At 54.5% G+C, this 25,068-nt stretch overlaps 2 protein-coding genes across 10 annotated transcripts in view; both read right to left on the bottom strand.

Annotated features, from left to right (window-relative positions):
* Positions 1–25,068, bottom strand: part of TOMM6 (translocase of outer mitochondrial membrane 6) — a 657,333-nt gene that overhangs the window by 190,910 nt on the left and 441,355 nt on the right. The window lies entirely within an intron of this gene.
* The window catches only part of FOXP4 (forkhead box P4), a 54,401-nt gene that overhangs the window by 6,310 nt on the left and 23,023 nt on the right, over positions 1–25,068 (bottom strand). For 2 of the 6 annotated variants that reach the window (XM_050789452.1, XM_050789453.1), the window contains 11 exons: positions 16,134–16,229; positions 9,383–9,505; positions 8,756–8,842; positions 7,113–7,260; positions 6,757–6,970; positions 6,367–6,471; positions 5,536–5,623; positions 4,409–4,492; positions 4,094–4,301; positions 3,918–3,994; positions 2,937–3,038 (listed from right to left, as the gene is read on the bottom strand). In XM_050789452.1, coding sequence (XP_050645409.1) covers positions 2,937–3,038; positions 3,918–3,994; positions 4,094–4,301; positions 4,409–4,492; positions 5,536–5,623; positions 6,367–6,471; positions 6,757–6,970; positions 7,113–7,260; positions 8,756–8,842; positions 9,383–9,505; positions 16,134–16,229 — 1,332 coding nt within the window. The remainder of the gene's footprint in view (positions 1–2,936; positions 3,039–3,917; positions 3,995–4,093; positions 4,302–4,408; positions 4,493–5,535; positions 5,624–6,366; positions 6,472–6,756; positions 6,971–7,112; positions 7,261–8,755; positions 8,843–9,382; positions 9,506–16,133; positions 16,230–25,068) is intronic. The other 4 variants (XM_050789457.1, XM_050789456.1, XM_050789454.1 and 1 more) reach the window with 4 other exon arrangements.

Here is a 25,068-nt window from a genome sequence, read left to right as displayed (position 1 = left end):
GCTGTGGCTCAGAACAGGCAGCTCATATTTTGAGAGCATAAGGTATACAGTAGAGGCCTCATACATACTTGTGAAATAGGGAGAGAGGAGAGTGTGGGTTGACAGCTGAGAGGCAGAAAGTGGAGAGAAAGAAGGTAAGTCACCTTGTCCGTCCCACCTCCTCCTGGAAGGATAACTTCAAGAATTGAGGTCATCTGGTTTGTAGGACGCTTGGGTGAGGGCGGGGTGCTTGGCCCAATTCCCCCCTTCATCACCATGGGAGCCCGGACTAGGGCCCTAGTCTGCCCTGCCTCATCATGTCCCTCAGTCCTGTCCCTGCACCCTCCTCTCTCATCAGCACTGCCCCCATCGACAGCTCCCAGTTATCACCATCCCTGCCTGCATCCCTGTCCCTGTTACCTGTCCTCCCTTAGCCTCCCCCGCCTCGTCCCTATCCTTGTCTCCTCTTTACATTTCTAAACGGGGAAGAAAGTGGGTAGGGCAGGCAGCCCGTGCCCCTGGAGATCCCCTCTCCCTCTCTCCCTTCCAACTCTTGCCACTTGCAACTGGCCCGATTTCATTACCAATTTTAATTTGCCTCTAATTAAATCCTGTGTATTTTTCCGACTCGCTTGCTAATCCACGAGGGAGGCGGGCGGCTGGAGTGGAATCTCTCGGAGCGATAATTACAAAGGGCCTAATCACGCCGGGGCTCCTGCCTCGGAATAAATTTGCCCGCATTATGGGGCTCCGATCCTCCGCTTTGCAAATGAGAATGACCCCAATTTCCGAGGATGGCCTCACCGGGGCTTTTTTCCCTCATTTCGAAGCCTGATTCGTGATGAGAGACTAATTCGTTACGCTGAAACATTAACGGCAATTTAAGGGGTCTGGCGGGGGCTGCGTAAACAAAAGGACGGGCCCACAACACGGGCCTTGGGAGGGGATGGACACAGGGAGGGCCAGCAAGGACCATCAGCTTGGCAGATGGCAGCTCTGTCCCTGGATGAACGGCAGCTGGCTGGGCCCACACCATGCCGGCTCCCAACCCTTCTGCCCTGGTCTGAGGTGGAAAGTATCTCAGGGTGGGAGCCAGCAAAGGTGAAGAAGGGAAAGAAGGAAGCACACATAATGTGGGAGAGGAGGAGAGATGACCTGAGGGGCTGAGAAATGAGTGGAAAGTAGAGGTAGAAGGGAAGCAGAGTTGGGTGTAGATGGCGTATTTCCAAAGTAACATGAATGAATTTGGTTGAAAAAAACCAGAAGGTCAAAGTGGACCTCAAGTTGGATGGATTCTGTTGTGCCATGAGGAAGGCTCAGAAAGTTTCCTCGGGCAACAAAGGCAGCAGCAGAGTACTGCTAACAGGGAAAGTCACCACCACTTTCCCTAGCCCAGATGCTTCTTACTGGACCCTAGACTAGGTGAGGGGAGATGGGGGTGAAGAACTAGGAAGGAGAAACACACCACAGAGATGTCAAAGGCGGAGCTGGGCAAGGGTGGCAGGGTTAGAATATTGGGGGGTGGCTTCAGGATGGTCACTGAGTGGTTTAAAGAAGTCACCTAATCTGACCTCAAGAGAGAATTAATTGCAGCAGGGCATAACAGGCAAGACAGAAGGAAGGAAGGAAGGAAGGTGGCTTCGCAGTACTTTGCCCCCAAAAAGGAGGCTGTCTTATGGAAAGGAAGCTCTATATTGCTACCCCTAAAGGCAAAGGATTAATATGCATTATTCAACATTAGGTAATAATTATAACGATCCCTTACGTTTGTAGGGCTCTATCATTTATAAAAATCTGGTATCCGAACTGACTTGGAGGTTGGAGACTGGACCAGGTGGTCCCAAGCAAGCCCTGCTGGCTCAGAAAGAGGGCAGGAATGTGGTTGGCAGAAAATGACATCACTCACAGCCAATTAGAGCAGCTGTCCCAGCCTCCCAGCTTCTCTCCTAAGCTTTGGGAATTGGGCATGGGGATATGAAAGTCATGATGCAGTCCCTTCGGCTGCATTTAGCATACTCCCAGGGCAAAGGTAGGCAGGCACTGTGCAGACCCCACCAAGTCCTGGGCGCTGGTGGGGAGGAGGGGCTCAGTGACACTTGTTGAAACCTAGTGGGACTGGGGGAGGTAGCCCGTTTAACTGCAGTTTCTTCAGTGGCCAGCAGGGGGACTCAAGAGCCAGGGATCCAATTAAGGTTCTGAGATAAGAGTCCTTCCCGATGTCTAAGCTTCCCTGCAGGGGCCAACACTCTCTCCTCCTTCCCCCTGCCCCGCCCCCCCGACCCCGCCCACTCTCCCAATTTAGATATCGCCCTCCCACCTTGACACACACACACGCACCCCTTTTGGCTATAGAAAAATAAATGGCCTAGTGCCCTAGCATCTCTGTGTCCTATTTTTCTAGGGTCCCCCTCTTGCCTGCTTCTGCTCTCCCAGGAAAACTTACGGCTGAAGGTGTTGAAATGACTAATTGGATGGAGACAATTATCTTCCTGCCAGGGACGGCAGTGCTGGGGAGGGCTGTGAGTGCCGTCAGTGCCCCAGAGTGTGGTCCACGGCTCTTGGTCCATCCATGTGTCTATACCTGCACCTTCCTAGCCCCAGCCCAGGCTTCAGAACATGTACCTTAAGCCAACTTGGGCATCAACAATTCCTAGAGGCCCTACTTCATGGGGCTGGCATCTTTGGGGCCCTTGGGGGTGTGCCCTAGAGAAGGATTGCTTCCCAGAAAGGAGGCAGCACCAGGCTGGAAGAAAGGGATCCCTAAAAGGAGGTTATGGAACAATCCACGGCTCCTGCTGAGGTGGGCGTGGGCACGCAGCCCTGGCTGGGCTCTTGGGTGGCTGTTTCTGCAGGACTAATTGTTTAGGGAACTAATTGTTTAGGCAGCCTTGGTCTCCACGGGATATGGTAAGTCCAAGGGTGACTGGGGCCCAGAAGGTGGAAGGGGCCTGCTTCACCTTCCAGGTGGCAGTGTTTCTGCGGAAATAGGCGAACATCCTGGTGAACCAGTTATAGATCTCATTCAGGGTCAGCTGCCTGTCAGGGGTTTCCAGGATGGCCTGCGGGCAAGGAACAAGCAAAGGGACAGTCAGCCTGGGCCTCGAAGGGTCACACCTCTGGGATCCCTCCCCCAGTTTCTCTCCCTTCTGCCTGGCCCCGAGCTCACCTTGTGAGAAGACCTGCTCAGAAATGTGTGGATAACAAGATGGGTGGTGGCTGGTGGGTCCCCTGAGACAGACAGGCTGGTTACAGCCCGGCCAAGGATAAAGAGGGCAGGAGCTTCCAAGGGCTATATATTTGTGCAAAAAGGACTGGAGCTGCTTCTGGAGAGGAAATGCCTTTAGTACCCAGCCCTGGACTGAGGGTGAAAGCAGTCAGTCCTGTCTTTCTTGGGATAGACATCCACGAGGTGGAGGCTGTTTGGAATTTATCCTGATTTTGGCAAAAGGCACACTAAGCACTGTGTGTGTGTGTGTGTGTGTGTGTGAGAGAGAGAGAGTGTGTGAGGGTGTACATGCCTGTGTATCAGGGAGAACATACGTGTCCATGTATGTTCACGCTTGAGTGTGAATACTATGTGAACACTGGTGACATGAAGATCATGGGCTTGAGGGAGGAAAGAGGAAGCAGACAGACGAAGAGCGACTCTAAATCTATCATGGGGTGCCGTGTACATGGAAATCAGCACACAAATGTCAAGGTGGGTGTCAGCAGGAAGAGCAGTGTGTACACCCCCAGAGACACATGACCCTACCCAGCAGGCTGACGGGGCCCAGCCCGCAGGATAGCCCCGCATAGCAGAGAGGGAAGATGGCCATGTGAGAGGGAACGGGACAGCTCCATTGGCCCCAGGACCCTCCTGGAGGCAGGGGTGTGCTGGGGGCTGGGGAAGCAGCCTGTGTGCCATTCCCTACCCTCCTCCTACCTGCCCTGCTCACCTGGCGGATGAGGGAGGCGTAGGTGAAGGGGGGCCGGACGTCGGCGTTCTTGTAGAACTCATGATTCTGGGCCAGCTCTGGGGAGACAGGCAGAGGATGAGGCAGCCAGACATGGGCTCAGCTGGGAAAAACAGCCTCACTCTGCTATCACCCTGCAGCCCCCAGCCCACCCTCACCTGAGGAGATGGGGGAGCAGAACTTGTCACTGCTTCTCCGACGGGCTGGGCCTCCACCATGCAGGGAGGCAGAGCCCAGGCCAGGGGGCCGTAGGGGGGTGACAGGGGCTGCGGCCGAGGTCGGGGGATGCACGAGACCATCTGGGAATGAGTCTGCTGCAGAGACGGTCACCTTGGAGAATGAGGAGGAGCCGGGGACCGGGTTCAGCTGTGAGCAACGGGGAGGGTACTGAGACCAGTGCCCGAGGGTGGGGGTCCCAAGGCTCCGGGTCCGTGGAAGGCTCTGGGAGGGGCGGGGAGGGGAGCAGCACTCACTGGCTGGCTGAAGGGCTTGGGTTCCGAGGGCCGCATGTGCAGGTGGGCCATCATGGCCTGCAGCCGCTCGCTCTCCTTGGCGAGCTGTGGAGGGTGGCAAGGCAGGAGGTGAGCAGGAGGCTGAACCCTGGAGGTAGTGTTGTCCCATCCCTCCACCGCCAGGCCCTTCAGAAGGTCACCGGTTCCCACCCCCATTCGCCTCCTTGCCTCAGCATCCCAGCTCCCTCTCTCCCCCGCTCCAGGGAGGCCTCAGCAATGCTCTGCCCCTCAGGGGCTGCCAGCTCCACGAAGCCTCTCCCTTTCTCCCCTGGATGGCAACCATTTGAGCCTTCCCAGTGCGTCCTGGCTGGAGCTTATCCCTGCCTCTACATGTTGGGGGGCTTCTTCCTCACCACCCACAGGGGGTGGCCACTGTGCCTTGTGCAGTGGCACTTGTGTGTGAGGGCCTCACATACTGAATGCAGATGCAGGAATGGATGAATGGCTCAGACACCCCATTCATAAACTCAATGGGTCTTTCATGACCACCCTCTCATGGCAGGGCTGAGGGTGACGGGCAGGTGCTGGAGGGAGAGGGGTAAGCACAGAGGAGCTGCCCTGAGTAGCTTCCTAGGAACCCTGTGCTGCCGAGTGTCCCCTCCCAAGTAGCTGGGAGGCTCCCCTGGGAGAGCCAGGCTTCCTGGGTTCTAATCCCAGCTCTGCCGCTCACAGGCAGGTTACTTGAGCTCTGTGGGCCTGTTTTCTCCGTCTGGAAAATGGGGACAATAATGGTACCCACCACATAAGGTTGTTGAGAGGATTCCTTGAGTTATATAAAGTATTTAGTACAGCACAAAGTAAGTGCTCCATATGTTAGCTGTTAATATTATTTTTGATGTTTCTATGTAGCATGAGTCTCTTCTGGACCTCCCAGCAGAGACGCCCCCAACCTTGGTTTACCCCTCAGAATCCAGCTGTCCTCACCTCACAACCATGGTCATTAGGACCTAGAAAGCATAAGATGGTGGCTTTGACCATAGGACCCTTCCATGAGACCCTCCCAACAGAGCCCACCTAGCAAGTCAGTGCTGTGGGTGGGCAGGGGCTGGAGTCCGCCACGTCCCTCCCCAGCATCTTCCGGGCCACACCTGGATCTCCAGCTGCTGCACCACCTGCATCTGTACCCGGCACTGGGCTGTGCTCCGGTCATCCAGGGCATGCTCTGTGTTGAGGTGTCTTCAAGGGGAAGGGAGGAGAGAAAGTTGCCTCCAGTTTTCCTGCTGCCACCATCCTCCCATCCTATCCTCTAATCCCACCCACGGCCTGAAAAGCAGACAGACCAAGAGATACAAAGAAGAGAAAGAGGTGGGAAAACGGGGCAATGGAGGAAGGCTTCTCCCTTCTCGTCAGCCTCCTTTGATGTCTTTGCTAAAATCCCAGCTACAGAGAGATCTAATTGCAAATGAACTAATTAAGTAAACCTCTGACGAAGCGTGAAAACAATTTGTTTGACCCTGATGCTGCAAGGGTCTGGGAGACAGTGGAGTTAATCAGTCAGTGACAGAGCCTGGCACGGCTGTGGCAGCTGGCCGCCTGCTGCCAGCTGCCTGTCCACCTCCCGCCCTGCCTGTCTGTGGCCCTCAGCCTGTCACTCGCCATCACTCCCCGGGGCTGAGGCTGGAGAGGAGCTGGGGAGGGTGGGGGGAGGAGAAATGCTTATGTTTGTCCTCTCCTTCTCCTACCCGCACGCTCTGCTGGGGATGGGGTCGGAGAAATGCAGGCCCAGAAATATAGATGGGATAGGGAGTGGGAGATCAGGGAGTCCGTGGGGGGCAGAGAAAGAACTAGAACCCCCTGGAGTGAGGACAGTAGTACAGCTAGTGAGGAGGGCCCCAAGAAGGGGCAAGCTAGTGGGCAGGGATGGGGGAGGGGCCCTGTGGGGAAAGGCTGCTGGGGGAGGGGCTAGGGGTGACACCTACTTGATAAACTGGCCCAGGTCTTCGCACAGGGTCTCACAGCCTGGCCACTTGCACTCTCCGTGTCCGTACAGGGGGTGGGAGCCGGGGGTCTCCTCGTGGGAAGAGCTGGGAGGACAGCAGGGAGGTGGCCGATCAGGGACCCTGAAGACCCCAGCGGCCCTGTAGTCAGCTGAGCACCAGCTCCCCTGCTGGTGACATTTCTGTCCTTAATACAGGTTTCCTAGTGGCCAAGCACCATCTGTACACCCCAGGAGAGGGAATGAACCTCTGGTCCCTGGGCTCCACCCCCTCCCTCCCAGTCCCCATCACAGAGTCAGCCCTCGGGGGGGTTGGGGGCCAGGTCTACCCCCAGGGAGGGCTTTGGTGCCCCTCCCAGCCTGGGCCCCATACCTGTCTCTCCGAGATGTGAGCACAGTGGGCTGTCCGTTGGGCAGGGTATGGTGGGAGAGGGGGGGTGAGACCTTGGGGGGAGCGGCGAACGAGGTAGCGGTGGCGGCCGTGCCAGTGAGGTCCAGCCCCTCCTGCTTGACGCTGTCCTCGGCAGGCTGCCCGGGGGCACCCTCACCCTTCCACAGCTGGGGCAGGTCTGTTGGGCAAACAGCTGCTGTGGGAGAGACAGGGGAGGCTGGCAGGGCCCCACGAATGCTCGGCTTTCTACCTGGCCCCAAGAGCAGGGGCTGCCAGCTCTTGGGTACAGGCAGGGCTGTGGGGTTGGGGCTGGGAGGGGAGGAGTGATGGGTGCTCACCTTGCGGAAGGGTCTGGAGGGGCCCCGAGGCTTGGTTGGGCTGCAGGCTGACCAGCCCCTGCCTCTGCAGGTTGAGCAGGTGCTGCTGCTGCAACTGTTGCATTTGCAGGAGCTGCTGCTGGAAGGCCAGCTGCTTGTTCCCCAGCGCCTGGTGAGGGGCCCGAGGGGGCGGGCAGAGAGGGGTGCCATCAGCTTCAGGCATGCCATCTGGCCCCCACCCTGCGGCCACCCCCTCCCAGGGCCTGTCAGCTCCTGGAGCTGTCGTTGTGGCGTCTGCAGCTGCAGTGTCTCTGCTCCCGGCCCAGCTTCCATAAGGCTGCATGCCTCCTCGCAGTAAACACACGCATGCACGCACGCACGCACGCGCGCAAACACACACAGCCAGACCCAGACACGCAGCACGACGCCCTCCCTCCTCCCGCCTCCCTCCTTCCGCTGCTTCAGCTCCCTGCACCGCAGCTGTGCACGCCTGGGGGGGGCCTCATCACAATGATCGATGAGCCTGTCAGATTCTGGGGGCCACTCCTGCCTGGAGGGCACTCTTCCTACATGCCCGGGGTGCCCCCCTTCTGCTCTGGGGAGGGAGTTTTCTCTCCCCCAGCTCTTTTCCTCTCTTGCTTTTTAGATACACAGAATCAAGGAGTCTGACGGGACTCACTGGGATCCAGGCTCGGAGAAGAGTCACATCACCACTGCCCAGGCGCCCTGTGCTTGCTGGCTCACCCACTCTACCTACCCCCACCCATTCAGTTCTTCACACAGGCACTGACAAGTCAAGCTGTCAGCAAGTCTCTTTTGAGCCCCAGAAGCCAAGCATGTCCTGGGTGGGTTGAGAGGCAGAGATGTCTCCGCCTGCCTGCTGGGGGTGGGAAGCATGGGGTAGGGTGGGGGCTAGCTATTCAATACACAGACACAGGATAAACTTAGCCTAGAGATTTACCTGCCAATAACAGAGCAATTATAAGACTGCGGAGGGGGAGGCTGGGGGTACTGGAGAATGCCTGGGTGTCAGGGCAGCCTTCTGGGAAGAGGAAACTGAGAGCTTGGGACTGTGGTTGGGCAGCAGGAGAGATGTACAGGTCTGGGACCCATGGGAGAAGGGCCTCCAGGGCCTGGTATAGAAGCTCCGATGGGGCAGGGGGTGTAGTCTGGGGAGCTCTGAGAGGAGACTGAGGGGCGGCTGGGCAAGTCATGACAAGAATGGGAAGAAGCTGGGGGCAGGCTGAGGTAAGGGGAGGTGGTTTGCTGAGGGACTCAGAGATTTGCAGGACAAGGAGGGGAGGGCTGAGGTGCTGGGTCACGAAGAGACAAGGGTACAGGAAGATGGTGTGACCACAAGGCAGCTGCACACGAGCGTGGCCCGGCAGACGCCACACACGGGGGTGACACGTACACACCTGTCTACACCCATGTGCACAGAGACACCACCACGAGGCAAGGAGAGAAAGAATGAATGAAGATGAGGGGAGATGGAGACGCGCAAGACCCACCATCCTCATTTCCCCCACACTGCTCCTTGATCCCCTTCCTCAACCTTGATTTTTCTACTATTCCTGCAAGGCAACTCCCTCGTGACTGGCTCTGGACACCCAGCCTCCGGGCAGGGGGTGAAGGCGGTGGTGGCCCCTACTACGGCCCCTTACCTCTTTGGGCTGTGGCTTCCCAGCCTGCTGCTGGGTGAGGAGTTGCAGGTGGAGCTGCTCCTGCTGCTTCTTGTAGTACTCCTGCAGCTGGGGGGTGGGGGAAGGTTACCACTGGCAGGGGACTGCTATCCCCACAACAACCCCAGCCCTGTCCCATCTGGGCTCCTGGGGGCAGGAGAAGGGAGTTTCCCTAAAACATGGCCTAGCTTTCCCCAGTCAGCCTGGAGGGGCCCTGAGCACGTCTGGGTGGAGAGGGAGGGGGCAAGGGATGGAGTAGGTTCATTCCCACAGCTCTGAACCCTCCCAGCTTTTGGTGGATCTCCTGAACAGGTCATAGGGGACAAGGTGCCAGGATGTTCCAGTACTTTGCCCTTCCCTGTTCAGGAGACAGAATTGGGGCCAGCATTGCAGGGAGGGAGGAGCGGGAGTATTGTGGGGGCAGGGCTGCCATGAGAGATGCCTGACCTTTGACCCCTCCCCACTACCCTAGAGGAATGCAGATCAGTCTGGCCTGAGCAGTCTCTCTGGTTTCTGGGACAGCTTGGGCCCTTGGTGAGGTGTAAACAGGGTGGGAGGAGCCAGGTCAGGCAGAGGAGGAGGGACCAGCTGCCCTGGGGCCAGACTCACCTGCTGGAGCATGAGGGCTTGCTGCTGCTGGAGCAAGGCCTGCAGCTGCGGGGGTGACAGGATCTGCTGCATCTGTTGCGGGGTAAGCATCTGCGGCGACATCATGGCCACCGACACAGGCACCTGCGGGATTCGGCCCGTTAGCCCCGTCCCCTCGACCCCACCCCAGGAGGAGGCACCACCCAGGGCCCCACTCAAAGCGTGGCAGAATGGCTCCCAGGGAGGCTGCCTGGGTTCCAATTCTGGCTCTGCCACCTGCTGGCTGTCTCTCTCTTTGAACGGTGACTTACCTCCTTGTTGTCTGTTTTCCTTATCTCTAAAATGAAAACAGTGATAGTGCCTACCTATTCAGGTCACCATGAGGACTAATCAGTGAATACTTAAAACAAGGCCTGGCACACAGCAAGTGCATATAAGGGTTGGCTATTACCATAGGACGTGCTGTCCTCAGAGCAGGAAGTGACACTGGTCAGCAGAACCCATGCTTTGGCTGGTTCCCCCCAGTAATGGGGAGGGGCAGCACACTAGGCCACCCATAGTCTCACACAGTCTATTTTGAGACCACTTCCTGCAAGGTGGGCCTGGCTGGGAGGGCAGTCTACAGCATGGGAAGGATTCAAAACGTGGCCCACCTTTGCACGAGGACCTGCACTTTGTCTCCTCTCACACACCCCAGCACACCTGCCTGGAGGGCACACACAGTGGCCAGAGCTGAAGCCCACGGAGTGCTCTTGGTGCCATCCTGGTCCTGGTGTGTGTGCATGTGTGTAGCTATGTCTAGGGTGGGGTGGGAAGAACAGCAGGCAGGGAGTTAGCAGGGCAGGCTTCTGCTCCTAGCTCTGCACTGAACTGGCTGTGTGACTCTAGCAAGTCACTTTCCCTCTCTCATGTTTCGGTCTCCTCAAACATAAAACATAGGAGACTGGGCTGTAAGAGATGATTCCTTCTAGGCTGGAACATTCAGGATTCTCAAAGTATAACAGCTTTCTGCCCCCTGCCCTGGGTCAGGCCTCTAAAGAAGGCCCAAAGAATCCAGCTATAGGGAAAAGATTCAGAGAAAAGCAATGACATCATTCTCTTCCCAGCCCCACCTCCCCTGAACCCCCCAGGCTTGTGCAGTCATGGACGGGCAGGTCTCAGCTGCTATTCTGTCTTGTTCCCGTTTTAGCAGGACAGGTGCTCTGATGGGGCTGTCTGCTGCCCCCTCCACTCTGTGACCTCATGCATACAGGACTCTTCTATAATTTCCTCTCTCACTTCCAAGCTCTGGCAGAGTGCCTGGCACACAGTAGGTACTCACTAAGTGTTTGCCCCCCGGAGCTGAAATGCCTTCCCTGGCACCTCAGAGGCCCCTCTGGCAGCCCCAGAGCAGGAAGGGAAGGGTATAGGGCTAGCCCAGTCAGGGAGGAATGCTGTGCAGGGACTTGTCCTAGGCTATGACAGGCTAGGTCCTCAGGGTCCTCCCCCAAGCCTCAGTCTCACCTGTGGGGTAGGGGAGGAGGAGTTGGTTCTCTTTTCAATGCCTGGCAGGGGCAGGACTCAGCCTTGAACCACCCCTTAAGCCATGGATTAGGAAATCCCCAGGCAGAGAAGCAACCGGGGAGGTACAGTGAATCCAAGGACATCGGGGAATCCCACTGCTCCCAACACCTCTTGCTCATCCCACCACTAGCGGCTGTCCCTGCCCCTGGGCTTTACTCCTCTATCCCAGCCCATCTCTATCCACAGGGCCCTGGGAGGGGTAACACCTAGCTCTTTAGTCATGGGCATACCACGTGAATGAAGTCTCCAAGGGACCTCTAGGCCAGTGGGGGATGCACCCTTAGAAGTGTTTTTATTTTTTTTTTTTTTTTTTTTTTAACCTCATTTTTACCAATGAGGAGACTAGGAAAGTCTGGTGGCCTTAAGTGGCAGTGTTGGGATTTAAGCCCAGGTCTGCATACTCCATAGCTCTCAGGGTTTTCACGTCCTATGCTGCCTGCCCCACCCCAGGGCAGGTCTTGGGAAGGGTTAGGGAGAGAATGTGGAGGTGGGATGTCTGGAGGCTGAGGGGGCTGATATGGCTGAGATCCCACAGGCTAACTTCCTCCTCTATGGTTATATCCCAGAAGGACTCTCTGAAAGCCAGGCTGCAAGGGTGGATGTGGGGGCCTGGGGTTGGAGGCAGACAGTGGCATAGATCCAACACCAGAGCCAGCCCCTAAGTCTGTTGTTGGGTGTTCCAGAGGCAGCTGGGGAGGCTGCTCAAAGAAGGTGGGTTTTGCCATCCAAAGACATGGAACAAGTACCACTGTCCTTTCTTTCCTCCTCCCAAGGGGGTGCCCAACAAAGAGAGGCATCCTGGTGGGGGTGAGCTCAGAGCCCTAGATTTCTGGGTCAGGTGACCTTGGTTTTTGTCCCTGATATTTACTAGTCTTGAAATCACCAAGCCTCACTTTCCCTGTTGGCTAACTGGGATTTGGGGCACCTGCCCTCCCCGCATCATTAGTGGATGTTGTTGACTGCTTATTACGTGCCAGGCATGGCACTTGGCTAAGCCCTTTACACGTATATCTCATAGAATCTTCAGGGCAACCCTGTGAGGATGGTGTCATCATCATTAACATCTCACAGATGAGATGAGAAAACTGAGGCCCAGAGAGGTTAAATTACCTGCCCTGACCCTGACCCCAAAGGGACAGTGGGAGCAGGGGTGAAAGTGACTTGTATGCCATTAAATTCCATGTAAACATGAAGAAAATCACTTTTTAAAACATTCTGGATTTTCCCTTTCCCCTCTTCTGTCTCCTCCCCTGGTGTGCCTTAAGTTACTGCCAGACAAAGGTTACTGAGGACCAAGGCACTAGGACACTCATTCTCACTGCTGTGAGAGCTGAACTAGAGATGAACGTGGCCCGCAACAGGAAAGACTGAGACCAGACACTCAGAAGATCTTTCCAGGCACCAGGACTGTGAGTCACTGACAGGGGCATGCAAAAAAAGGATGTGGCCTTTCCTACTTGGACGCAGGGGAATGGAAGAGATGACCTTGGAAGGCCTCCTTGGCACTTGCTGCTCCTGCCACTTGGCTGAGCAGCTGCCTGTGGAGGCTGCTACAGAGATCTGGATGGATTACATGGTGTGCACTCATCTTGAGGTGGCCCACTGGGGTCACAAAGGGTCTGGGAAGTGGCTGCCGCATGCTGATCTCTTGAGCTGGTTGACCTTATCCACCTCTCCCTGTGCCCCTTGGGGGTCTGAGAACTGAGCTGGAGCTCCTCTGGTGTCCCTGCTGGCCGCTCGCCAGGCTCAGATGCCTCGGGATGGGTGCTCTGCAGCTAGCAGGCTCAGCAGGGCCCATGAGTCAAGCATCTGGAGAGTAGTTGGGCAGCTAAGTGCTAACTGAAGCCCTGGCGTGTGAGCCCCGGGCCAAACACCGGCAGCTGCCTCCAGCCCCTCCCTCAGGGACTATGCACCCAGCCATGAATACAGTGTGCTCAGCTGGATGGTCTGACTGGAAGGAACAGGGACAGTGCCTGACACACAGGAAGCTTATTTGGGGGCTGAGAGTGGGAACGAATGCAATTTGGTGCCAGGGTCAAGGACCCAAATTGTCTCTTAAGTATGGGGTCCTGTGAGTGGGGGCAATGTGGGGAGATCAGGCCAGAGTTTGGTTTGGCTTAAACTCTCCCGCAAATGACCAGAAGGCCTCAAACTAATTCTGGGCTGTAGCTGCAGCAAGGAAACATAGCAGCGCAATATAAAGAAGAACTTCTGGAAATGCCAGATGGGGATGGACGAAGCCAAGGCCCCAGCCACCTTTGCCCCCCCCCATGTCCTCAACTCTCGGCCACCTGTGCCACCTTCTATGACAGCCTTCTCCCTGGTGGGGTCCAGGCCTGGAAGGAGGGCCCCTCACTAGGCTGGAGCTGGAGACCTGATACAGTTTTGGAAACTCTTCTAAAGCTGACTCTGGAGGAGAAGGGTGGTGAACGTGGCTGGGAGGTGCGCGGGCAGAAAATCCTGCTGGGGAGCAGAGCAGCATTCTGTGGGGAGCCCTGGGAAAGGAGCTGCCCTTGATCTCCCTCCATTATCCACTGCACTCAGGCTCAAGATGCACTCTTCTGCTCAGGTGGGGAGCCCAGGCCTTGCTCTCACCAGTCTTGAGCTCACAGAAGAGCATTTCAAGGCCCTGAGCCCTACTTCAGGACAAGGATCTGACCTCCTTGGAGATAATAAACTTAGGAATAGGGGCAGAAGGCAAGGAAGGTGTCCAGGGTTGGAGGAGAAATAGAGGGATCAATATAGGCGGGGAATCCAGGCTCCTGGGGGAGCATGGCTCCATGGCCCCAAGAACCCCCATCTCCCTGAGACCCTGAGAACTATCTGGCCTAGGCTTCTACACCTGGCAAATACTGGCATTATTACCATGCCAAGCACAATGCAGAGATTAAAAGTGTGAGTTCTACTGGCCGGGCACGATGGCTCATGCCTGTAATCCCAGCACTTTGGGAGGCAGAGGTGGGCAGATCACCTGAGGTTGGGAGTTTGAGACCAGCCTGATCAACATGGAGAAACCCTAAAAATACAACGCTACTAAAACCTACTAAAAATACAACTCTACTAAAAATACAAAATTAGGTGGGCGTGGTGGTGCAAGCCTGTAATCCCAGCTACTCGGGAGGTTGACGCAGGAGAACTGCTTGAACCCGGGAAGCAGATGTTGCGGTGAGCCGAAATCATGCCATTGCTCTCCAGCCTGGGCAACAAGAGTGAGACTCCATCTCAAAAAAAAAAAAAAGTGAGTTCTGGAGCTATTGGGTTCAAATGCCTCACTCTGTCCTTTATTCGTTGTATAACTCTGGACAAGTTTCATAACCTCTCTGGGCCTCAGTTTCCTCATCTGCAAGATGGGGCTAGAACAGCACCTCTTCCATAGAACTGTGAGGATAAATGAGATAGCTGTAAAGTGCTTAGTGTCTACACTTCATGGTAAACACTCTGTAAATGTCAGTTGTTAGTTTGGGGTGTACTCAGTAAGTATTTGTTGAATGAATGAATGAATGAATCAATCAATCAATCAATTTTTGGAAGTAATGAGACAAGGAGAGAGAAGGCCTGAGAAAAAGATCATTTTATCTGTCTCTCTGACCCTGAAACCTCTAGGCCTCTCTTCTTTTGGAGGGAGGGAGTTTCCTAAGGAAGATTCCATAGTCTTCCTTCATCTCTCAATCATTTCAGATCTGTGACCCTTAATCCCTAGCTGAGCAGTCCTTCTGGACGTCTGACCCCAGTCCCTCCCACTACCATCAAGCTCCTTCCCTCTTGCCCCTGGGTCAGCTGCCCCTTTCTGGTTTGGGGGAATGTTTGCTGTTGCCCAGCCTACTCCTTCCTGTTCTAAGCTGGGCCCAGGGCAGGGAGGATTCAGAGTGGAAGCTGGAGAAACACTTCAAAACCTAGGAGTGTATGTGGGGGTCATTAATTTAAAGAGACCCAATCCTGACCAGCATGGGTATAAGAACCTTTTAGATCTCAACCTGATGAGATCTTTCTCTTCCTCTCTTTATTGACTTTCCAGATAGTGTCTTCCCCTCCTCCACCCCAGGCCACGCCCTGATCTTTGCCCAGCTCCTCCCCTTTGAGGCTTGTCTCCTTAGGGTCAAGAATTTTAAAAGAGCGTTACTGCTAAGGCTGCACATCTGTTGGGCACCATGAACTTTTTCCAAACATAAACTTGTTTTACATAAAATCCAGACTTTGTCAGAGCACTGGAAATCTCCACCCAGGACAAAGCCTGATCCTGGGTCCTTCTCTGAGCACCCTGCACCCACCCCACCCTCCTCCTCACTTCCCTCAGCACCCAGCCCCAGAATTTAGAGCACCTCCAGCTCAGGACCAACCATGCTCACCTTTCTTCCCTTAGATAAACTTCCTTTCAAAGCCTGGCTTAATCCTTTCCCCAATTCTGAGCCTCCCTCTGCTGGGGGAGGGGTGGGGGGAGCATGGGTGCCCGGCTGCTGGGCAGAGGGGGAGGGGAGCGGCTGCCCGAGTAGTGACCCAACCCGGACTCAGACTGCAATTCTCCCAAGTTCTTTGTGACACAAAAGGTAAACAGAAGGCCTGGCTCCCCCACCCCCCACCCACCCCCACAGATCTCCCCTCCCACAGCCAGCCAGATGGGCTGGCAAGCTGGGGGGAAGGGAGAAGGGGAAAAAAGGGCAGATTGTGCAAAGGAAAACAAAAGAGACAGAGAGACATCAAGAGACAGGAAGCATGGAGAGACTGCGAGATAGTTGGTAGATGAGGGATAAGGGGGGAGGATAAGAGAAGGGGGAACTTCGTGACGTGACTGCAGCAACAGAGATCGCCTGGGAGGAGCCGAGACCCAGACACAGGAACAGAAAGGGACAGAGGGAGTGACCCACAGGGATGCAGAAACATGAGAAGTGACCGAGAGAGATCCTAAAGGGAAGAGGCAGGGGAGAAGAAACAGTGAGAGAGGTACAAAGAGACAGGGAGAGCTGCAGACAAACTTTGAGTGACAGGGATAAAGAGGCTAAGCTAGCAGAAGGTGTGGCTGATCAGGTGGAGACAAGAGAAAGTGGAAGTCTTTTTGCCCCACCCCTGCAGTGACTGTATTTCCTTTGAAAAGCTGCCCACTTTTTGGTGTTGGAACTGGCAAGAGCAGTTCTCCAATGGGTCCTTGCCCTCCCTCTGTGCCAGGCCCACTCTCCAGCCCAACCCAGAGCCAGCAGGGTGCTCTCCTCCTCACCTGCACAGCAGAGGCAGACTGTTTGCTGTCATTGTTCCCTGGGGAGCTCAGGCCTGAGGCCTGCTGCAGCAGGAACTGCCGGGCCACCTGGAGAGCCTGCAAGACAGAGGCTGAGTCAGCAATGGCCTGGGAGGCTGGGTGGGATCCAGAGATTAGGGAGTGTTTGGGGCAGTAAGGAGAAGGAGCTTAGGTTAAGGTGGAAGGTCTTGGGGGTCACAGGGTCATGGGTCCATAAGGGCTTGGGATAAGGGCAGTAGGAGTCACTGAGAAGAGCTGTCAGGGGTTCAGGGATCAAAGCCTCTACAGACTCAGCCTGGGACCCAGTGAAGTTTTGTTAGGACCCAACGGGGGCAGCAAATGGAAGGGCCCATGGTCAAAAAGGGACTCTAGAGGAAAATAAAGGTGGTGAACTCACGGCATTAGTAAATCAGTACTATTTGTTGAGCATCTACTATGGGTCAGGCACTGTACAGGCAAGAGCTTATTTAATCTTCCTTTGTAAGGCTGTGAGGTAGGGATTATTGCCCCATTTTGCAGATGAGGAAACTGAGTCTCTAGGAGGTTAAGTAACTTACCCAAGATCACACAGCTAGGCAGCATCAGAGCCAGGATTTGAGCCCAGGAAGCCTGGCTCCAAGGCCAACTGCCTTACTGGGTGGTCAGTCTGGGGGCTAAAAAAGTAGTATTCACTGTGGAGCCAGAGCACACATTTGGGGGGATGAGGGAAGAGCCCTGGGGTCAGTGGCACAAGGTCTGAGTACTATGTGACTTTCTGAGTTCAAGGATTGAACATGCATGGTGCTGGAGGAATTAGATCAAGTTCTGAAAGGTGAACTATCAGCAGAGATGCATGGACCATGGTGCTGTGGGCTTGGTGGCCACAGTGGCTTAGACTGAATTGAGCCAGAGGGGTCACAGGAGTGAAAGGCATATGGAGATTGTTGGAGGAATCGCTCTAGTGGGTCAGTGTGACAGTCAAGGAATAGTAGTGGCCTGGGAGGTAAAGTGAGACATCTGGTAGGAGTGAGGGGTCAGGAGGGTCCAGGAAATTATCTATGAGGCCAATCAAGACCTCTATGTCCTCACTCTGGTTCAGTGGGAGGTTTGAAGGCAAGTTCTGAATCCACATTTCAGGAGCACAAAAACTTATCTGCTTCCAGATTGCTCAAGACCCCTTTGGGAGTCAGTGCAGGTGCATCCAAGCCCTTGACACAGGGCTTCAAACTTAGGCAGTCCTGGGTTTGAATCCCAGCTGTGCGGCCTGCCAGCTATGACCTTGGGCAAGTTATTCCAGTTCTCTGCACTTCAGTCTCCTTATCTGCAAAACTGGGAAACTACCCATCTCCAAATTACTAGGGGGATTAAAGGACCAATGTTTGGCATCCAGTCGGCATTCGGGAAGTGTTCACTCCCTTCAACTCTCATTAATCTCTCAACAATTCTCCACTTCACCTCCTACAGCCTCTCCCCAACATAGCCTTGTGCCCTGTGCACTTATTAGACGAAATGCGCCCGCTTGTGGCTCGCTTTCACATCTGTCCACACATTCACTTGTTTTTGCCATATGGACCCCTATTCTCCTACCCCACCACAAGCACCTTCAAGGCAAACCTTTTAAGGTGGGATATGGCTGCACTACCCATCGCTCAACAAGCAAAGAGAGTGACCACTGTGTAGCAAGCATATACACACATCCACCTTCCCGCCTGTTTATCATCAGTGCGAACAGCCGAGCCTCCTGAGGCTTTAAATCTAGTTTGTCTTAGGAGGGCATCTAAATATGCACTGGCCTATTGACGGGAAGGTGTCCTGCAGCAAACCTGGAGCTCAGATTGGTGTGCTCCTCACAGGCCACCTCCTTCCCCGGATGTCACACCCAGAGAAGTGCCCTGGGCTTCCAGAGGGAAACAGGATGTTTCTCCTCTTCTAGATTCACTTCAGAAAGCAGAAATCTGACCTTTCTAAGTCAAAAGGCTCTGTGGAAAGAGGAGGAAGGGTGGGGTGGGTGGGTGAGGAAGGGCAGGGAGTCAGGTGGTCATCAGGAAGGAGCCCCTGCCTCTACTACCTTTTACAAACCCCTCCAGTCTACTGACAAGTGCTCTTCGTCCTCCAAAGGTGGAGGTAGGGTAGGGTGGAGGGGGTACAGGGATCAGAGGCCAGGGGACAAGGGTAGGGGAAGAAGATGGCTCAGAGAGGCTGGCCAGCCCAGGAGACCCAAAAGGGACACTGGTTGGGGTGGGGAGATGAAGCACTCCATATCCCTGGGGGACAGGACGGAGCAGCAGGGGAGGGGCTTCTGGGGGAAGTTGGGGGCAGAGCCCTGCTCAGTCTCCTGGGGTGGGATGGGGGGTGGCCAGGGGAGTTGAATTCACTCCCCACTGACTCTCTTACTTTGTGGTCCCCTGGAGCATGAAATTACACGATTTACAGGAAAAAAATGGCAAGGCCTTGCAATCTCATTCCTGAGACCTCTCCCTCCCTGTGACAGGCCCTTCCTCCCCCCACACCCCCACCCACAACCCCTTTCCTTCTTCGTGCCCAGGCCAGGGCTCTCCCCTTTAGGCCAGATGAGAGCCAGGTAAGACCTTAGGTCTGGTCAAGGCTTCCCTCCCACCATTTCTTCTCATATGTAGGTCCTCACTCACCCACTCCTCTCACATCTATGAAGTACCTGCTTCGTGCCAGGGACCAGGCTAGTGGCTGGGGATACAGAGAAAGAGAACATGGCCTCTGCCCCCCAGGGCTCACAGCTCAGGTTCTGTGATGATAGCCTCTTATATAAAGAATGATAGGCCGGGCACAGTGGCTCATGCCTGTAATCCCAGCACTTTGGGAGGCTGAGGCGGACAGATCATGAGGTCAGGAGATTGAGACAATCCTGGCTAACACGGTGAAACCCCATCCCTACTAAAAATACAAAAAATTAAGTAGGCATGGTGGTGGGAGCCTGTAGTCCCAGCTACTCAGGAGGCTGAGGCAGGAGAATGGCGTGAACCAGGAGGTGGAGCTTGCAGTGAGCCGAGATGGCACCACTGCACTCCAGCCTGGGCGACAACAGAGCGAGACTTCGTCTCAAAAAAAAAAAAAAAAAAAAAAAAGAATAAGGAACTAGGAACTAGTTAGCCTGAAGTGAGGGTGGGTGCCAGGGCTCAGAGAAGGCTTTCTTCTACCTGGGGAAGTCTGGGAAGGCTTCCCAGAGGTGGCTGCAGCACTAACTGGAGTCTCGCCACCTGAAGGGCGAATTCACACGGCGAACGAGGAGGGTCACATCTACCACGCTGCTGCACCAGATGTGTTCACACTGCCTGCTGGCACTGGGGCCTGGAGACCACTGGACTGCCCACCTCCGAGAGATGTGGGAAATAATGGGTCCTAACTCTAACTCTGGCAGATCCCCAGCCCCACTTTCTTTGAATATGCCAACCAGACTGGGGCCTCCTTGAAAGCACAGATGTTGTCAAATATAGCTGTGAACCCCCATCGTCAACCACCAGCACAGAGCAGACATGCGATACCCACTCACGAAATTCATTTTAGTCTAGGCTGAATATGGGAGGCTGGCACAGGCTGACACTAAGCTTAGCAGCTAGCATTTACCTTGCAGTTTCCAAAGCACTTTTTCAAACATTTAACTGAAGCTTCACAACACTGAGCTAGGTGGAGCAGGTACTGATGTCCCTATTTTACCGACAAGGAAACTGAGGCCTGAGGTTCCACAGCTAGGAAGTGGGAGAGTCCAAACACCTCTGACTGCTCAGGGTTCACCCCACTGAGGGGTCTCCATGATCCCATGCACAGTCCAGTGAGGCCTTCAAATCTGCCTTCTCCCTAATCTGCATGTGTTTAGCCCTCCAGTGAGAAGGGGAAGTGAAGATGGTGGAGGTAGAGGAAGAAGACCAAGAAAGGAAACTCCAGGGGAAAAGTGGGCTCAGTTTCCCTTCCCTACGGACAAGAGATATCCAAACACAGCCCTGGGTGAGAAAGGTGTTCAGATACCCACACCAGGAAGAAGCCATTATGGAAAACCTAGGGGAGGAAGGAAGAGGGGGCTTAGGCAGAGTGGAAAACTGGGAGCTATCTGGCCTCTCAAACCTCATATTTTTCCTCCTTCTACCCCTGGGACTGAAAACCAAATGCTCAGCTCTGTGGTTTGGGGATGATGTCCAGTTTCCCTCTAAGGGAGGCATACTGTCCATTCATGCATGGACTTCAAGAGAGATCTGGATCCAAGTTCTGGGTCCACCATATACTGGGTAACCTTGGGCAAGTTGCCATCTCTTTGGGCCTCCATTTCTTCTTCTGCAAAACTGGAACAACCCCATACTTTCTTCATGGGGTTCCTGGGAAGAACACGTGGGACTGTGTACATGGAGTACTCAGCACACTGTCAGGCACCCAGTAGGTCCTGGACGAACACTATTATGATTGATCTTTCACCAGCAGCTCCCGGTCATTTGCCTGGTGCCACCCGGAAGGCCTTGCTAACCAAACCCTCTTCTAGCCCAGCCCCCATCCCCCCTCAAGCTTAAGAACTCAGTCTCGCTAATGAAGCTGAACTCTCCTCCCCCCATCCCCCATTCAGAAGTCATTAGCAGGATCTCCGCAATTAGGAACAAATGGCTTATAACGGATGGCATCCAGGGAGGGCGGCTGGGATGGTGGAGAATGAAGCTGTAGCTTTGAGGGCAACAGGGAGCTGCTATGAATAGAAAAACAAGTCTTGGTGCTGTGGGGTCTCTCTCTTGGGACCACACTCCCATTTCTGGTTCTGGGAATTTGGGGTTGGTGGGAGGGGTGGGAAAGGGGTCATTCTCTCTCAGGAAGCCAGGTGTGGGGCTATTCACCAGTCCTTTCAGCAGGCTGGAGGATCCTAGATCTGTGTTGGGGTGCCAGCCTTATTCTGTGTGTGTGCGGGAGGGCAGGGAAGTGATAATCAGGGAGACGAGCTTGAAGGACTGTTGACAATGAGCAGTTGAAGAGCATGGGCCACAGCCCTGGAGAACTGCAAGTATTAGAGGGTATCTAGTCCAGTATTTTTCAAATTGCTGCTCATGGCCCAGCAGTGGGTCATAATATCAATTTAGTGGGTCAAAAATAGGTATTTTCTAGTTCACTGATAGATGGAGAAATAGAGATCCAGAGATGGGCAATGATTTGTCCAACGGGACACAGTGGCAAAAGCAGAACCTGAATGTACCAGACCTGAAACTGGGCTCTGCACAGGGAAGAGACACCAAGCGCTGGCAGGGCAGGACGGAAGAGGTACTAGCAAATTCTGGTTTAATTTGGATTGTGGTGAGGGGCAGCCAAAACAAACTCCAAACTTCCTTTGTCTGCCTCTGGCTGGTTTTGGCAAAACTGGGATTCAGTCTTATCTAAATTGTCTCCATAATTAATTTTCACTGGAAACTGGCTGGATTCAGGAAAAGAATGGACTAGAAGGGTATTTGAGGGTGCTGGCCCACCTCACCCCATTCCAAGCCAGAAAAGCATCCCTAGGAAAGCCTACTACCTTTACCTCCAGAGCCACAGCATGACTATTAATTTAGCAACAATTTAATGAGTGGTTATCAAGCCCTGCAGGGCACTCACAGTGTCCTCAGTACTGGGGACTCAGCGTCTTTGCTTTAACGGGGCTCACATTCTAATGGGCCGAGACAGACACTACACAGACAGACATGCAAACTCTGAGCTGGTGGTGAGTGTCCTGCAAACCCTGGCTGGCTGGCTGGCTGGCTGGCTGGCTGGCTCTAGGGTGTGTGGCCAGGGAAGGCCTCTCTGAGGAGACACAGCATTAGGAGGAGGCACTCTTCCAAGGGAGAGTATCTGAGGTGGAGGGAACAGATGGTGCAAGGGCCCTGCCGTGGGAAAAGCTGAGTGCATTATGAATTGAAAAGCCAGTGTGGCCAAGAGAAGAAGTCCCAGAGGTGTGCAGGGGCCAGATTACACAGGGACAATGATTTTTTATTTCATTCTATACTTGAAAAATCGCTGAAGGATTTTGAGTACGAAGTGATATTGTCTTTCAGGGTAGATACTTACTGCTGGTAAACAATGGATGCCAGTAAGTACTCACTGGTTCAAAGTAAAGAAGGGATACCTCTTCATCTACCCCTCAAAATGCAACTCCTAGGCCGGGTGTGGTGGCTCACGCCTGTAATCCCAGCACTTTGGGAGGCCGAGGCGGGCGGATCACAAGGTCAGGAGATCGAGACCACGGTGAAACCCCGTCTCTACTAAAAATACAAAAAATTAGCCGGGCGCGGTTGTGGGCGCCTGTAGTCCCAGCTACTCGGGAGGCTGAGGCAGGAGAATGGCGTGAACCCGGGAGGCGGAGCTTGCAGTGAGCCGAGATCGCGCCACTGCACTCCAGCCTGGGCGACAGAGCGAGACTCCGTCTCAAAAAAAAAAAAAAAAAAAAAAAAAAAACAAAATGCAACTCCTCAGGGACCAGAGGATGGAAGAAAGGGGTACAAGGAGGAGGAGTTAGAGATTAGTGGCCCTGACCACTGAAGGAACTGACCTGGGGGGAGGAAAGTTCTTGACCAGCCAGGCTTTGTAACCTCCAGCAAAGAGACATAAAAATCAAATTACACAGAGAAGGGGGACAAGGAAGGTGGGGAGAGGAGACCATAAAACCCCCGAAGTTATTCCGCACCTTTTTCCCTTGGGAAAAAAAAAAAGCTTTTTGGAAAAGGCTGTAAATTTTTTTTACACCAACCTCGTAAAAATGACATCGGCACATTCTCAAATTAGAACCATTAAAATGAAAACCAGCAATGCACAGACACAGACAGGCCCACATGGGTGGGAGACGACTCACATCCTGGGCATACAGCCCTGGTTTCAAGACCCCTTCCCCACCAAGTGCCTTGAAAATGCCTCCTCTCTACAGGGAACTAGTCTCTGGCCTCAGAGAGATGAGAATTTACAGCTGAACTCAACAGCGTGAATGAGGAACTGCGATCCTTCAAAGGGCTCCTTCATTCTCTTCATTCCCTGCACCACTGCTCTCAAACTCAGGCAGGCTTCGCACCAGCAGTGCCCGGCCTTTGCCTGCTTCTAGCGATGATGCAGCCCAGGGCTCATCCAGCTCCTGTAGCCAAAACCAGCTCTGCAGGGTGTCATGAGAAGGACGGCCAGAGTCCTCAGTGCCTGGAAGGAACCCTCTGACCTCCAGCAAGGAGGTGAAATCACCAAGGTGGTGGTGGGTGGCCAAGTGGCGGTGATGCAGAAGTTCCCGTGATCACCTTCCCCATTCTTGGTGGCATTTGGAGATGGCTACCAGACATACATCCCTCCCACCAGTATCTGTGGAGTTCTCTGGAAATGGGTCTGTGCTGAGGTCTGGGTTCTGAGCCACTTCACTCTAGCCACTTCTGCAATGTAGGGTTGGAATGGGGGCAATAGTGAGGGGGGATGCAGTTCTCATCCTGAGATTCCTAGTGGGCCTTCTCAGAATAAAGGTGCTACCCCAGGGGAAAAGCCAGCTCTCCGACTGAGGGTTCCAGGCCAAGTTCTGCCCTGATGAAGTGACTCTAGGATGCAGCCTTCTCCACTTCAATCCTCAAGATAAATCCCTTCTCAGAAGGAACATTTACCTCCCTTCCCCAAATTCTCCTCTGTATCCCCAGTTCTAATCAGCAGGGACAAGAATTCTGCCATGAAGGGGAGGTGAGGGAGGGAAGAAGAGGGATTTCAGAATTCCATATTAGGAGGGAAGCTGGGGGCTCTCCTGCTGGTAGAGTGGGCTGGCTCCTTTTAGTCCCAAGAAAGCAAGGGTCTGCAGATCCCTCCTCCAGGATCCAGTCCCGCCCTCTGCCCTAGCACTACTCCCTCCTAGGGGAATTTTCCAACATAGGAAACAGGGCGGTCTTTGGCTCTCAAGGACCTGGGAGGGGTACAACAAGGGGGATGGTTAAGGCCCTCTCCTGGCCCAGCTCCTCCCACCTCCCACCTGCCCTCCTCTCACTGTGTCCAGGCCAAGGAGAAAAGGGCAGTTTCTGAGTGTTCCCCAGCAGCTGGTATGAACTGCTGTGATGTCCCTAAGCCTCCCCCTGGTGAGTGCAGGCCCCAACTCTCCTTCCATGCCATGGCTCCTCCACGGGAGGGGCTCATTCTCCAGAAGAAAAAGGAGAATGCAGAAGGTCTGGGACCAGACAGGAAACAGTAGAATCTGGGGCACACAGGCAGCAGTCCTGAAGAGAAATGGGCCCCGGACCTGCAGACGAAAGACAACTGTTGACTCTGTGTGTGTGTGTGTGTGTGTGTGTGTGTGTGTCGGGGGAGTGGGGGGTAAATTCACCCTCTGAATCCTCCCCTTCCCCCGCTGTCATCCCTCTAAGTAGCTTGGGCAGAGGAGGGCCAGATGGGGGAGGAAAAGGAAAGAAAAGCCTCTCCCATTCTTCTTCTCCCTTCCCCCAACTGCCTGACATCCCCCCCTTTCTTTGAAGGGGGGTGAGTTAAAAGCCCATTAATGTGCAGAACCCCCCAACCCTTTTGAATCTCCTCACAGGATGTGAACGGGGTGGGATTTGGCCCAGTTGCCATGGCAACTGCGGTGGGAGTTCCCAGACTCTAGGCAACCCTCCCGTGACCCTTGCTGACCTGTCACCCCCACAACCCATGGACAATGGGAGTGCGCGCTCCAGAGGCCTAGGACGCCTTTCGGCATGGCCTCAGCACTGCCGCCAGTGGCTCTGCCTGCCCCCACCCCACCAGCTTGGCCCTCCTGGCCCCAACTTGGCCAGCGCACCCAGACCAGCCCCCAAGACCTCCCCTCCCAAAATCTGGCACACACTTCTCCTAGGCTCCATGGCCCCTATCAGAGAGTGTCCTAAGGGTATTTGTGGGGTGCCTGAGAAAACCCCCACACCGGGAACATTTTCATACAAATGAAATCAGATTAGGATAAAACACAAGGGCAACTTTCAAA

The sequence above is a fragment of the Macaca thibetana genome, chromosome 4 (assembly GCF_024542745.1).
Source record: "Macaca thibetana thibetana isolate TM-01 chromosome 4, ASM2454274v1, whole genome shotgun sequence".
Taxonomy (NCBI): Eukaryota; Metazoa; Chordata; class Mammalia; order Primates; family Cercopithecidae; genus Macaca; species Macaca thibetana.
This window is presented reverse-complemented; position numbering and strand designations above follow the sequence as displayed.